This window comes from Rhineura floridana, chromosome 7, assembly GCF_030035675.1.
Source record: "Rhineura floridana isolate rRhiFlo1 chromosome 7, rRhiFlo1.hap2, whole genome shotgun sequence".
In the NCBI taxonomy this organism is placed as follows: domain Eukaryota; kingdom Metazoa; phylum Chordata; class Lepidosauria; order Squamata; family Rhineuridae; genus Rhineura; species Rhineura floridana.
In genome coordinates this window covers 133159485-133176023 of record NC_084486.1, presented here as the reverse complement: position 1 = coordinate 133176023, position 16539 = coordinate 133159485, and the positions used below count along the sequence as shown (strand labels likewise).

General features: G+C 39.1%; 1 protein-coding gene across 1 annotated transcript in view; it reads right to left on the bottom strand.

Annotated features, from left to right (window-relative positions):
* PRKCI (protein kinase C iota) overlaps positions 1-16539 on the bottom strand; it is a 64599-nt gene that overhangs the window by 40914 nt on the left and 7146 nt on the right. Inside the window, exon 2 of the mRNA XM_061637300.1 lies at positions 2330-2451. Coding sequence (XP_061493284.1) covers positions 2330-2451 — 122 coding nt within the window. The remainder of the gene's footprint in view (positions 1-2329; positions 2452-16539) is intronic.

Sequence of the window (16539 nt, the reverse complement as noted above, 5' to 3'; positions counted from 1 at the left end):
GGGGGGGGCTTATGTGGCTCTGCACAAAGCACATCTACTGTTGTTATTCCCACTCCTGTCTGCACCCAGCTTACAGTGCAGGTAGACTGCCACCAACTGAGAGTCCAGCTCTTCTGCTCCTCTGACCAGCTGGCACTTCCTGCTGCCAAAACTGCTGCTACTAGACAGAAGAGGGTCTTAGTGTAGACGTGGAAAACTCCCTTGTACTGTTCCTTAGCCAAATGGTAGTGGCTGCTCTTGACCCAACTCAAGCCTTGAAAGCCAGCACATAAAGTGAGATGGGGTGTTCAAAGTATCTGGAAGTCTCACTTTCCCCCTATTCACTCCAGTTCATTAAGATTTATGGATGTGAAATAAGTCTATTTTATACACCAATAATAGAAGCCATGAACAAACGTTTCATGCTAGAGGATAAGGGCTTCAAACAGCTAGTCATGATCACTGTATACTACCTCATACATAGGTTCATAGGCAGCTTGTGTCTGTATATCAGCTGATAAGGAACAATAACAGGAGAGGGCTGGGCATCTGGTTGGCCACCGTGAGAACAGAATACTGGAGAAAATAGTCCTTTGGTCTGATCTGGCAGGGCTCTTTCTGTGTTCCAGGTAGGCTAAAATAATTCCCAACACCACACACAAACTATCTTCTTTCAGAAGCACATTATGATTTTTACATGCAAAAATGCAATGTGACTGTAACAAATATGTTTGAAAATACAGGTCTCAAGTATGTATGTATGTCAAAGAGCTGTGATTGACCATGACTTCTTGCTAAAAGTAATTTACAGCAGATTAAGTTTACAGATATATAACATGTTCAATGGCCTTCTGGGTGTAGTGGCTCTCTTGATAAAGAACTCCACAATTTCTGCAAAAAGATTTTGTTTACCATCCTAAGTACATAGGAAGAGCCTATTGGATCAGGCCAATGGCTCATCTAGTCCAACATCCTATTCTCATAGTGGCCAACCAGATGCCCATGGGAAGCCTGAATGCAGGACCTGAGTGGAAGAGCACTCTCCCCACTTGTTATTCCTGGCAACTGGCATTAGATGTATACTGCTTCTGACAGTTGAGGGAGAACACTGCATATCATTTGTTTACTTTGGAATATTTGAGATATATTTTGTCAGCCAAAGGTCAAGGAGAACATCTCTTCCTTTGTACTATACTCAAAACTAATTAAACAAGGTCAGCTAAGACAGACAGTGAACAATGTACAGAAATGAACTCTTAACAATTTAAGAAGAGTGTTTTCATTCAGGCACATTGAGAGAACAAACCAGTTTTTCTTCAGCCAAGCAAAGAAACAATTGTGGCACAAGATTTTCAAAAAAAGCACACAAAAGAAATATGGGCAGGTGCTTTTAAATGTGCCTGAGAAGTTTTAGTGCCTATAATCCATCTGCTTACTAAAGAGCACCAAAATTAATGTTTACTTTCTATAACAATGCTCCTAGGTGTGTCAAGGGCTTGCTCCCACCACAAAATCCTGCCTTTCAGAATTAAGAAAACAGGAAGAGTAGACAGATGAAGCTGAAATTGTGCTCTTACACTTCAGGATGAACACATCATCAATGAATCATGATCTACAAATACATTACATGCAGTGTAACAGAACAGATACACTATTATTCAACTGTTTTTAAAGAAAAATAATTAGCATTCTAGCCCTCATGGGTGCAAAGATACAGTAAAATATGGAAGCAATGGCTGCAATCCAAAATCTGGTGCACACATATTCACACACACCCCACTCCAAGGTCTGTGCTTCCAGCTCTTTATTTCGCCAATTTCTAGAGACCCCTATGCCACAATCATAGGGCTGAACTTATCTTGCCACAAATTCTAAAATACCTGAACAGATGCAAATAAAGAAACTTCAGTGTACTTTCAATTCACATATTTTCTCTACTAATCTAGGTACTGTGGGCTGAGGTTAAATATCAGGAAGTTTACATTGCGAGTCATTTTGGAAAATAAGGAACTTGTTTTGCCGCTTTCCAATCCAGTAACTTTATTTGCATCTGTTTTCTCTGGCAAACTCTTCTTCTGTAACCATCCCCCAAGTTTACTTTCTTCCCGTTTACAGGTAGATCCTCTGGAAATTGACAGGCCTACAACTACCACATAAGGTAGTTCAAATAGACTCAAGTGATAATCTGTGGCTCACCATGCTAAGAACTTCGATGCAATTTTTTTTTACTAGCAGATAGAGGCTACAGAGGAAATTGAATGCTTTCCACTTCAACCCTGAGAAGAGAAACTGGGATGTTAGGTAGAAGATACTAGTAATTTATGAACTAGTTCTGTGTTGATTAGCTTACCTTCTTCGTCGATCCACTTCATCGTAAAAAGCTGTTCATTATCAAAGGCGCACATGTCTCGAACTTCATTACACAATCCCTCAAAGGAGATGGAAGGTTCAAAATAGGTTATCATAATGTCCCTGGAAAGAGTCCAACAAATAAATGATTAATTTCAAAACTAAAGACCTATTTATGTTGCAGAAACTCCATTTGTCAATGGGAACACTTTTCAGGTCTCGTTCAAGTCTTAAATGCATTTTTCTTAATGCAGTGGGTTGAGTGTCAGACTAGAACCTGGGAGACTAGGGTTTAAATCTCCACTCTGCCATGAAGCTCACCGGGTGACGATGGGCCAGTTATAGTTTCTCAGCTTAACTTACCTCACATGTTGTGAGGTTAAAGTTGAGAGAGGGAGAATGTTGCATGTCACCTTGAGCTTCTTGGAGAAAAGGTGGGATATAAATGCAAAAATAGATAAATCCCCTCCAAGTCAAAATGTCAGTGTCTGCACACACCTGAAAATGGATTTTCACTTTACAGATGGGATGCTCTGGAAATCTATTCATATGTTTATTCAACCTCAAATGTTTAGTTGCCCATGATTTTTACAATACTGCCTGTACCATAGAAATTGGTTACAAAGCTGCAACTTTACCAATGTAAATAGCAGCCTACCCAGCCTTTCAGTTTGTTCACCGCCCTGAGAGCTATTCTGCTAAGGGCGGTATATAAATTGAAATAATAAATAAAATAAAAATGAATAAATTTTCTTTTTATTCTTGATAAGTAATTTGATGCCTGGTATCATTCAAAATTTAGGAAGTCATACTAGGTATTTTAATGAGACTATTGGAATATGTTTCCCATTAAATATGGATACCTAGCAACTCCAAAAAGTTCTAAGAGCCCTTCCAAATTGCTAAGTACCCTACATTTTCAGGTTTGATGCAACAAATCACTGGCTGCATAGTGAGTACTTGTTGTCATAACAAATATTCGAGCAAGTAATTTTGATTTCTATGTACTAATGGCAAAACAGGGAAGGGGAGTGAAATGCATATGGACCCTTTTTTATTCAATAGCCATAGCTAGAGATGCTGAATCACAAAAATTTCCTAGAGCAATTAAGAATTTCTGCATTCACAGTACAGATCCACAGAAACTGACCAAGAATTCTGTACAAATTCACAAGAGGAAGATGATTAATAATATCAACATATTAAACATTAAGTGATGTAAAGAACAAATTATAAGAGAACTTGATCAACATGAGATGGAAAGAATGAAGTAGAACCTATTTCAGAGGGCAGCCAGAAAAAGACAAGAATGAAAGAGTGACAGGTTGTTATATCAGCACACCAACATTAAACTAGAAATCCACTAAAAGTTCAGATGACCTCCCAGAATTATATGCAACACATAATAGATTTTTTTGTTCACTTGGTGGCAATTAAGTAAAATCATAGAATCATAAAATAGAGTTGGAAGGTCACCGCCTGCTCAATGTAGGAGTCCAAGGAAAAACACACCCAACAGGTGACCAACTGCCTCTTGAATGCCTCCAGTGTCGGAGAGCCCACCACTTCCCTAGGTAACTGGTTCCATTGTTGTACTGCTCTAACAGTTAGGAAGTTTTTCACCATGTGTGTGAGTGCACGCGCGCATGCACACATCCATCCTATTAAAACAAGGGCAGATGGGGGGGTTATATCCCTCTTCCCATTCATATCCTCAGGGCATTTTGTATATTTTTTATTCTATTGGAAACTGAAGCTCTTCTCTGAAGAAAGATCTTCTGAAGACACCATTCTAGTTCCCTTTCTGTGCCAACTATTTTCATTTACTCAAGGCAGCTTGTGCTCATCACCATGTAGATCATTCTTTGAAGGAATGTGTACTGGCATAGAACATTTCTCCCAGTGAGAAAACAATCTCTCTAATCTCTCCTTAGAGGACTTGGGTTGGCAAAGCAGGTGGGGGCGGTGAGTAGTCACATTGCCTAAGGGAGGTCAGAAGTTAACTGAATGCTACTTAGTGGAAAATTCAATCAATAGCCTGAATGCCATAAACTCTTCCACATGGTTTGCTGTATTCTCAGATAAGCAACCTGACTTGCACAAGAGGATTTATTCCCTGCAAGGTTTTTAAAAAGATACATATTCTTATTCTCTGCTTCATCAGAACCCTCAAATAAGAATTAAGAAGTTACAGAACTAAAACGAAAGTGTCAAGAGCCAGTGTGGTATAACGTTTGATTAGGACCTGGCAGACCAGGGATCAAATCCCCATTCAGCCACGAAGCTCACTTGGTGACCTTGGACCAGACACTGTCTCCCAGCCTAACCTACTTCACAGGATTGTTGTGAGAATAAAATGGGAACAGGAGAACCACGTATGGCACTTTGAGCTCCTTGCAGGAAAATTGGAGTATAAATGTAATAAATTAAAAATATATGTTTTAAAAACACTCCTCAATCAATCCTCATAATCATTAACAATGACTGGAACCAGCCATTAGTTAAAAACTATTTGCAGTAAAAGAGCTATGTTTAGCAGGCAATAAAGAAGCTTCCAGCTTACCTAAAGTTTGCCTACCTTGATTATTAGACCCCAATCGCTTCAATAAAAAAAAAAATGGATTAGAAACCAAGATCTGTCCTATTTATATCATAGCCATCCTTGCATCAGACCCACTCACTTATTCTAAATCCCCTAGCAAGGCAGACAGTGTTATACAGGCCACAAAACTGCTAGTGTTTTCTTCACTGTTCATTGTCCCTCTTATTAGCAACACATAAAGCCTCAAAGGGCATCGTCTGCAACATTCACCATATTTATTACAACAATGTAATTCTTGTACGCCTTCAGCAAGCCACAACTTTCAGAGCCCAGAACAGATGTGATAGGATCCACTCCAAATCTCAATGCCTATGAGCGTAACTAGAAAGTATGCAAACCTGCCAGAACATTCTTTGCATCTCAAAAGAAAACAAAATCCTCCAACAATAAAAGCTACCTTCTCACTACATTTTGCATCTTTGTGGCCAGTATATATTAGACATACTCATTGTTCCGCCTCCAACTTGAGAAAGGCTGGCCCTTTCCAGCAGAAGCAGGCAGGAAAAAAAAATAGGGTGGCAGAAGGCAAGAAGATACAGGCAGCTGCTATTGCCTTAGACAAAACTGACCAACACATGTGTATGCTTTTATCTCCTGGAAGAGGTTGAATTTTGTGAAGTTTTGCTTTCCTGCTCATATAAAACCCTGTTTTACATGTTAAGAACACCACATCCTAAAGTTTTCTTTATTGGGCTTTAACATTTGTAATAAGCATTTATAAATTTAAGAATGGGGGATTTAAGCAGAGCTAGAAATTCTTTGTTAAGGGATCTGGGGGAATGAATGAATGAATTTAATTTTGTTCAACAAACCATGAGTTGTCTCATGGTCAAGCAAACAAGAAAAGTGAAAGTGGACTGCCTTCAAGTCGGACCCGATGTATGGCGACCCTATGAATAGGGTTTTTGTGGTAAGCAGTATTCAGAGGTGGTTTACCACTGCTTTCATCTGAGGCTGAGAGGCAGTGACTGGCCTGAGGTCACTGAGTAAGCTTCATGGCTGTGTGGGGATTCGAATCCTGGTCTCCCAGGTCATAGTCCAACCCTCTAACCATTACACCATGCTGGCTCTCAGACAAGCAAACAAACCATGGCTTTTCTCCAAAGCTTGGTTTGTTTTGCAGCTGCGCTTGCCTTTAAGGCTTTTGATGTTTGGCAACCATCTGGAGTGGCTTGGCCAAACAAACTATGGTTAAGGAAGGCTGTTAAGTTCAGACACAATGCCAGACCATAGTTAAAGCATGGCATGGTGAGAAAGCCAACAAAAAATCGTGGGTTTTTAAAAATCAAATTTGGCAAATGGTGGCTTGTTAACAATCCAGAATAAACCAGGGCCTGATCCAATTTGTGCTGACTTGTTCATGTAACAAACCATAGTCTATTATGCCTGAATCAGGTCTGAGTGTACACCTAGATATGTTTGTATTGCATGAAGATATAAACCAGGTTATTTTTAAGGGACACCTAATATAACAAATATAATTAAATTTAAAAACTAAGCTTATTTTTTCAAAACAGCAATCTGTATCCAAACCGGTTTTTTAAAAAAAGTTAATCCAAGTGACCTTCCTAAATCATACCACGTTTAGCGTATTTTATTTCACCATACTAAATGAATACCACCATTATGGAACGGCACTAGAAATAGATAAGATTGCGCAATTATTAAATTATTGTTAAACAGCAATTTTTAATACACAAGTATAGCCAACATAAAACCAAACATCAAATGAGGTGTGCATATTTAAGCAGGATGATATGCTGGTGAAGACTGGACTCCAATCATCTATTCAACAACTAGCTTATATTTAGTGAAAGTCACTCTATCACTTTGTGAACTTCTTCATGAATATGGCTATCCCACAGTATAATTAGCAACAGTATATATGACGGTTTCAGCGAGAATAGCAACCTTTGCTTTAACCCAGTTCAATAGGAATGAGTTTCTTGCTGTTGCCTGCTTTTCACAATTGGAAGCCTCCCAACCCCTCCACAATAGCCTGGCTCACAGGTCACATTAAACCATAATTAAAAGCAGACTATGGTTTAATGTGCGAAGACCTTAACTGGTGCTCCTGGGTAGGTAGCCCAGAATCTGAACTTTCATCAAAGAAAGTAAGCCTCTAGCCCTCCTAGAAATAATGTTAAGAAGCAAAACGTACAGATACCCTTTCTAAGCAATTTCTATGAAATGAGCCAGCCTGGCTGCTCCTGTCTATCAATGTTTTTAACCAATGAGTGAAGTCAGAGATGTGATTGATAAATGAGTTGTTTAGACACAGGCAAAAAGTATCCCTGGGGTCCTATAGAACTTCTGTTTCCCCCTCTCCTTTAGTGCACTTTTCCTGCTTCTGTCTTATTTTTGAGTCCTTGAAATCTTTGAATTTGCCCTTTTCCCTAGCAACCAGGACACATATTTCCTGTGGTGAGTTAGTCCGAGATCAGATAGTCCTAGAAGTTATTTTTTTGTAAATACTACTACACAATAAGTGTGGGTGGATGTTAAAGAATCCCCCCTCCATCCCAAAAGAGGAATATGAAAACTTTGCAAAAAACATGTCTCCTGCTGCACAGGAGCAAAAGACCAGACACTCATTAAGAATTCACTGTACAGTTATCTTATAGTACAATTATATACATGCTTACTCAGACGTTTCTTCGTGTAATGGTCAGCCTAGGTTTTGGTTTCAATTGGTATTGGAGAAAAACAAGGTTAGTATGTGTATGGCAGGTACAAATTCAGTAAGTAAAGCCTTTTCTAGTATGGAACATGGGCTTGTTATTTCTCTAAAACTATGAGTCTGGTTTTGGATGTCACAACAAGCCAGACCCTGGGTTGTTTCCCAGCAGTGTGCCAGCAGGAGGTGCAGAGGAGGAGCAGAGTGAGAACATTTGAGCAGCATGCACCAGCATGGTGCTCATTCACATTGAACCATAGTTGGTTTTTAATCATGGTTTCACATGACATACCAAGTGAGCCATTTTAAAGTGCTAAAATAGCTAATGGTCATATCAGTATATCTGGATGAAACATTCTTATGCAGCAGCAATATTTTTCAGGTCAGCGGCCAGAGGTCAAATCCACAGCTTGAAAGAACTGGGTATTGGTAGCATCTTGCAAAGGACACACCATCAGCTAAACAAGTTATCTAGGAAAGTTGTAGAATCCTCTTCCTTCAAGAGTGTCAATGGAAGGCTCAAGATACATACCTAAAATAAGCTTGTCGGATTATTATGGGTGAAATCCAGTATTAGCTATATTCTGAGCAGACCCACTGAAATCAATGGACTTGCGTAATGTGAAGTTATTGATTTCAACAGGTCTACACAGAGCATTATTAACATTGGATATCACCCACTGTGTTTATTATAAGAATAAAGATGGCTGCATGATATAACTCTGATCATTATATACCAGGTGTGGGGAACCTCCCCCCCCCCAATGCTGCTGAACTACAACTCCCATCACCCTGGGCACTTGTCACACTTGTTATGGCTAATGAATGAGAATTGTTGTTCAGCAACATCTATGGGGCCGAAGGTTCCCCGCTCGTGTTATATGCCAACCATCTCCAAGGAAGGTGTTTCATAGCAAGAGTGTACTAGGTGCTACAGACATGTGACATGCCTTTGAATTCTAAGATTTTATTTTACATACAAAGAGAAAAACCTCAGTCAGAATGGCAGCACTGAAGGGACAATACAAGGTTCAGAAGAGGAGCAAAAGTGAATTGAGACGGCCAAATTAAAGATAAGGGAGCATCCCGTCCAATACCATGATACTTTTGTTGTGACTAAGTAATTCCACAAAACGTAATTTCAGTTACCTAACCTGTTTATGACAGATTCATGAAGCAACACCCTATGTGACTCATTTTAGTTCCAGATGTAATAATCAGCTGCAGACTGCATTTACAGTTCCAGGTAACAGTTAATAAACCATATAAGGGCTTTTTCAATTGTGGCCCCCACCCTGTGGAACTCCCTCCCTAATAATCTCCGCCTTGCCCCCTCTATAATGAGTTTCTGCCGGGCCGTGAAGACCTGGCTCTTCAGGCAGGCCTTTGAGGAGGATTAGATTTTATTATTATTATTGGTGTAGATTTTAATGTTTATTGGATTGCTATGTTATTAGATGTGTAGATAGATTTTATTATTATTATTGGCTCAGATTCTAATGTTTATTGCACTATGCTAATTTGTACGTCGCCCAGAGTGGCTGGAGAACCAGCCAGATGGGTGACTAAGAAAATAAATAAACAAACAAATAAATAAATAAATATAAGAGAAAGAAAACTTGAGACCAACAGAAGTTCTCCATTTGCAAATTATACAATTTTACTACTTCTATTTGAACTTTCTAATATCAACAATACTAAATATGCAACACACAAACTAGCCGACATGGTTTTAAACAGGTCTCAATCAACAGACTTTCAAATATGCCACTGGATATGACCAAAATGCACATTTTTCACATTGAACACCTTACAGTAGGCTACAGATTAGAACATTTACATTTAGTGCATTCAAATTAAGAATTCTGTATAAAGATAAAATCAAGCTCTGTCATAATTCTAAAGCTAAGCCTAAGCAAGGAACATGTTATAAATAGAAATAATTTTACAGTAAATTCCAGTTCGAAGAAGTCCTCTACATTAGAAAGGTCTTGTCTAGTATACTACATTAAGAGTGTGGTTCTTAACATCATGTCTACTCAGAAATAAATTCTATTCAGTGGAACTTATTCCCAGATAAATGGGCTTGGGATTGCAGCCTAATCCTAGCAAGCAGTGGTGAGATCATTTTCACAATAAGAGTGCTCCCTTAGAAAGCAGTAGCTCAGTGGTTGAGCATCTGCCTTGCAAGCAGAAGATCCCAGGATCAATTCCCATTTATCTCTAGGTAGGGTTAGGAGAGAATCCTGTCTGAAATTCTGAAGAGCCACTGCCAGTCAGTGTAGACCAGTGCTCTTCAACTTTGGGTCCCCAGATGTTGCTGGACTTCAACTCCCATGATCCCTTGACCAGTGGCTAAGCTGGCCGGGAATGTTGGGAGCTGTAGTCTGAGAACATCCACAAAGTTGAAGAACAGTGGTGTAAACAGTACTGAGCTAGATGGACCATTGGTCTTGATTCAGTATAAGACAGCTTCTAATGTTCCTTTTTTGATTGCTCTTGTTTGACTTGACACATTTGCTCACCTTACCTCCCAATTGTTTTATAAGAAAATGTTTTGTCTTTATGATCTAGAAATCAATAAACTTTTTTAAAAGACTCTTTTGCCATAATTGATGTCAGTTCTCTTAGTTCACTGGTAAAGCAATTCTCTAAAAATTAACTATTATTAAAACAATGCAGTTCTGTGGTGATTGCTGGATATGGTCAAGAAGTGTTTTCTTCTATCATGTCTGCCAGATAAGGTAAACAGTTCTAAGACATCTATCAGTAACTGGTAAAGCCTACTGTGAATATAGAGGATTACTTTAGTGACAGTCCTGAAAACAAACATCTACTTAAACTGTGATTACATGGGCAGCAATAGGCTTGGCCTTACAGCTGAAAAGATAGTTCAGCCCCTGTTATTATTATCATCATCATCAGAAGTTGTTACCGGCTCTTCAACCAAAGGTCCCAGAGCAGGTTACAACAATTTAAAAACATAATTAAAAACAGTTAAAAACAACCCAAACAACATCACAGAAAAAAGGGTGGGTCCTAAAAATATATATCTCAGGTGTTGAAGGCCAGGGTAAAAAGGTGCGTTTTCAGCATTCACCTAAAAATGTTTAGTGAGGTTGCCAGAGGAACCTCAATAGGGAGGGAGTTCCACAGCTTAGGGACTGCCACAGAGGATGCCCTCTCCCAGGCCACCAACCCCCAAGGTTCTGAGGGTGGCAGAACTACCAAAAAGGCTCCCTCTGCTGATCTCAACACCCAAGAGGGTCTGTAGAGAAGGAGGCGGTCTTTCAGAGATTGGCGGCCTAAGTCATTTAGTGATTTAAACACTAATTTCAGCACCTAGAACTGGGCCTGGAAACGAACTGATAACCAATGCAGCTGTTTTAAAACAGGGTTATGAGTTCTAAAAGGAACCCCAGCCAGTAATCGGGCTGTTGCATTTTGGACCAGCTGAAGTTTCCGAGTCGTCTTCAAGGGCAGCCCCATGTACAGTACACTGCAATCAATCTGGAAATTACCAGAGCATGGAGCACTGTGGCCAAATCATCTCTGTTCAAAAGGGGCCAGCTAGCAAACCAGCCAGAGCTGGAACAAGGCACTCCTAGCCATTGAGGCCACCTGAACCTCCAATGACAGTGTTAAATCAGAGAGTACCCCCAGGATGTGGACCTGCTCCTTCAAGGAAAGAGCAACCCTATCCAGAACAGGCCATCTTCCCACCTCCTGGACATAAACTCTGGACACATAGCAACTCTGTCTTTTCAGGATTCTGCCTTAATTTACTAGCCCACATGCAGTCCATCACTGCCTCCAAGCATTGGTTCAACACCTCAGCTGCCTCTCCTCATTCAGATGGAATAGAGAGGTAGCGCTGGGTGTCATCTGCATATTGATGGCACCTCACTCCAAATCTCCTGATGACAGCTTCCAGTGGCTTCATATAGATGTTAAATAACATGGGAGACAACATGGAACCCTGAGGAACACCACAAGATAATTCCCATGGTACTGAACAGCAGCCTTCCGCAACTACTTTTTGGAAGTGGCTCTGGAGGTATGAGCAGAACCACTGAAGCACAGAGAGATCTGGCGGAGAGATCAAGGAGAACAAGAAGCTTTTGACAAGGTACCTCACCAAAGGCTTCTGAGGAAGCTTAGCAGTCATGGAATAAGAGGAGAGGTCCTCTTGTGGATAAGGAATTGGCTGAGAAGCAGAAAGCAGAGAGTAGGAATAAACTGACAGTTCTCCCAATGGAGGGCTGTAGAAAGTGGAGTCCCTCAAGGATCGGTATTGGGACCTGTACTTTTCAACTTGTTCATTAATGACCTAGAATTAAGAGTGAGCAGTGAAGTGGCCAAGTTTGCTGACGACACTAAATTGTTCAGGGTTGTTAAAACAAAAAAGGATTGTGAAGAGCTCCAAAAAGACCTCTCCAAATTGAGTGAATGGGCGGAAAAATGGCAAATGCAATTCAATATAAACAAGTGTAAAATTATGCATATTGGAGCAAAAAATCTTAATTTCACATATACACTCATGGGGTCTGAACTGGCGGTGACCGACCAGGAGAGAGACCTCGGGGTTGTAGTGGACAGCACAATGAAAATGTCGACCCAGTGTGCGGCAGCTGTGAAAAAGGCAAATTCCATGCTAGCGATAATTAGGAAAGGTATTGAAAATAAAACAGCCGATATCATAATGCCATTGTATAAATCTATGGTGCGGCCGCATTTGGAATACTGTGTACAGTTCTGGTCGCCTCATCTCAAAAAGGATATTATAGAGTTGGAAAAGGTTCAGAAGAGGGCAACCAGAATGATCAAGGAGATGGAGTGACTCCCTTACGAGGAAAGGTTGCAGCATTTGGGGCTTTTTAGTTTAGAGAAAAGGCGGGTCAGAGGAGACATGATAGAAGTGTATAAAATTATGCATGGCACTGAGAAAGTGGATAGAGAAAAGTTCTTCTCCCTCTCTCATAATACTAGAACTCGTGGACATTCAAAGAAGCTGAATGTTGGAAGATTCAGGACAGACAAAAGGAAGTACTTCTTTACTCAGCGCATAGTTAAACTATGGCATTTGCTCCCACAAGATGCAGTAATGGCCACCAGCTAGGATGGCTTTAAAAGAAGATTAGACAAATTCATGGAGGACAGGGCTATCAATGGCTACTAGCCGTGATGGCTGTGCTCTGCCACCCTAGTCAGAGGCAGCATGCTTCTGAAAACCAGTTGCCGGAAGCCTCAGAAGGGGAGAGTGTTCTTGCACTCGGGTCCTGCTTGCGGGCTTCCCCCAGGCCCCTGGTTGGCCACTGTGAGAACAGGATGCTGGACTAGATGGGCCACTGGCCTGATCCAGCAGGCTCTTCTTATGTTCTTATGTTCTTAAGGGTCACATTCCCCCTATCTCTCTCCCAACAAATGTCATCAACCAGGTCGACCAAGACAGTTTCAGTGCCATGGCCAGGCCTGAAGCCAGACTGGAACAGATTCAAGTAATCAGTTTCCTCCAAGCATGCTTGAAGCTGGACCTATGTCACCTCATTTAGTCCCTTTTTAAATTAACTTTTTATTGAATGCTATTAAAAACACACAAAAATTGTTATACAAACAATATAGTTCCAAAAGGAAATCCGTGTCTAAGTTACATGTCAGTTCACAATAATACAAACTGGCACAGGAAAGAACTAAATTTAACATCCGAAATAAACGTAACCCTTATCACCCTTTCTTCCCAACAAATTTTAAAAAACTGGCACATGGGGGGAAAAACCATTCTAAAAACTCCTCCCTCTTGAATTCCCAAAACTATACTACTGTTTGTTAAAAAAAGAGTGAGTTGCATTTAATTAATATCCTGGTCGCCTTATAAATGGCTTATTCCTCAGACCCTTTGCTGTGTGCATCTGATAAGACTATAGCAATCTATATTTAATAACTGACTTCCTTAGATCTGCAGTTTTCCCAGGAACAAAGCTGCTACCTCTATATCACTTATACCTCTATGACAACATCACTGTACATATGGTGGGGTGAATATCTCATTGCTTGTTGTTGATTTATAAATACAACAAAGTCATACCAAACTGAAGTAAATGCAGACTTTCCAGTAAACTCATAAGGCTAGTTTTTATGATCAACTTAAGCACTAACATAGAATTAAACAGTCACTTTATTTTACTAGATTCCACTGTCCATCGGACTGTTTGATAAAAATATTTATATAGGGTTGTATGCAACTTTCTACTCACAGTAGACCCACTAAATTAGTGGACCTAAGTTATATCCTTTTCAACGGGTCTACTCTCAGTAGAACTACTGTTGAATACAACCCATACTGTCTTGCAACCTCAGTTCTCAAGGCAGCTTAAGACAGAAGCAAGTTCCATAAACATTTACGTCAGTTACCACTGAGAAGACAGGTTGTACATAAGCCTTTTTTACGGATTTGTTTTCATAAACAAACTAAAAATTTCATAACTAAATTTCTAATGCCTGTATTGGATTTGAAATTGTTTTATATAGTATTTTATTGTTTCATAGTAAGCAATTCATAAATGAAATGAATAAATAAGTATTTACATGCAATTATAAAGCATATAAAAACATGGTTATATTACTACAAATTTCTTAGTTTAAATACAAAACATTTAGTCGTCTCACTTCAATAAACCAGTTTTACTGTACTCAATAAAAGGATTCCAATTAACTTCAAAGTTGTCCTATTTCTGTCATTTCTCTTTCTTTCTTATATAGTGTGTTAATTTGGCTATAATGGCCAAATTCATTATAGCAGCATAATTTTTGTTTACCTTATTGATCAATACTGGAGTTAAGTACCACCTTGTCATAGTTTTATGCCAATTGTTCTTCATCATCACATTTGGAGAAAATGTAATTTTTCCTCTGATGACTCCAAAGCTTACATGTTTCCACCAATGTTTTGTGCCCATTTAATCATATATTTTCTCACTTGTTCAGATTATGTGTCATACTTTAAGAATAGTTTGGAGACAATGAATAGTAGGTGCCTGCTGCTTTCCATAATTATTGGTTAGAAATCTCTTAGGTCTCTTAAACATTGGTTCTCCCTAAGGTATTCAGTTAACAAGGATTCAGTTTGAAAATACACAAACCAGGGAAAGTTTTTATCATTTAAACTTTTTAAAAAAAGAATCTCAAAATGTGAGATTTATTATTTGGGTAGAGAAAATCTCTATATTGGAAGACAATTATCTTTCCATGTTTTGAAACTGTGGTTAAAATCTGATTCTAGATCATCTATCTTATAAGAGATACAGTAGAACTTAACAGCAATTTATACCTATGCCGTATATTTAGCAAATTTGACATTAAAATTTTTTGTTCAGTGTCCTTGAGCAACTGTTTCCCTATAAAGCAGTATATAACGGTGCTTTAATCATAGCTTTCTCAAACACATTAACCTTGTGAGATTAACATGCATTTTTGAAATTCACTTAAAATGTAACCTTATATGCATTTAGCTGAGAATAATTCCCACTGAACTCAATGGAGTTCACTTCTGAGTAGAAATGTATAGGATTGCACTGTTAATACTGAACATTCTAACACAGGCAGATAATCTGATCTTACTTTTCATCCTCTAGTCTAGTTACTAAAGCTAGCTGCTTGCTATCCTAACTGCTCAAGCCTACAAAACTCAAAATAAACTGCAAGTTCCCAATAAGCATTTATTTGTCTGAAAATGTACAAGAGGGATATTTTCTACCACCTCAGAAATTACACACGTATAGTAATGATGCCATATTATTTTTAGTACACACCTAAAAATGTGGATTTTAGGGTTTCTGTAGCAATGCCCTGGACTACGTTTCCAGGTAGAAAACTACAAAGCATTGTGTGGCCATTCTAGGCATATATCATTCTCTTTTCACCGTCAGAGGATGGAGCCACATAAGAATAGACAAAAATGGACATGACCGTGTCAACTTGAACATGCAGTTCTGACTCTGCTTTAGGAACTATTAGCCCTTTAAAGTAGAAAGCTAGCAAACCACCCACAAACTCACCCAGTGGCATGGTGTTTAATGCCACCACTTCCTCTGAGATCCCAGACTTAAGGAAAAGAGAACTGGTAAGCAACAAGAACAGCGGAAAAAAGCAGCCATCCAGTATTTAGCAACAAGGCTCCTCTTCAGATCATTTCATGAACCAGATTAAATAAACTGTTGCTTATAAAAGTTCAGCCTAAGACTTTTTTGATACTGTGAAGCCTTGCAAAGATGGCTACTCTTCTAGAGAAAGCTTTAAAAAAACAAAAACAAACTTCGTGTTTCCAGACAGCTTCTAAATATGAGGCACAATAAAAAGCAAGGGTGAGAAATTAATGTAAAAGCATTTCTTCAAAGATACTAATATTGACAGAATATTCAGCTATTCGCCCATCTCTTTCCATTTCAGTATCACTTGCATCAAACCACTCTGTTTTGCAATATCTAATCACTGAGAGAACATGGACTTATTGCTTGGGTTTAAAGAACAAAAATGATCACACTGTTGGGAGCTTTGAGCTTATCTTTATTTGAATTCCAGACTTACTAAGCATTTGGAACTTAATAGTTATCCAAAGTATCCAAGTATAGGGGATAGAAGTATAAAAAAAATAGAGAAGTCTCACAGAATGCCTATTTAGTGACTAAGCTTAATTGACCAGGAATCTGTATCACGAATCACAGATCTTTGTCTTTTGGCTGCATCATCCTACCTGTTGTGTGATGAAACCTGACACTGCTAGGAGACGTTCACTGAACATAACTCCATCCAGTTACCACTGTTTATTCAGAAGAAAAATTAAAAAAAAAAAAAGCTCAAAGCCAACATGACTGCTCCACCACATATATACAATTTTGTAGGCAAGTGAGATTTCAAGCATATTTTGTGTGAACTA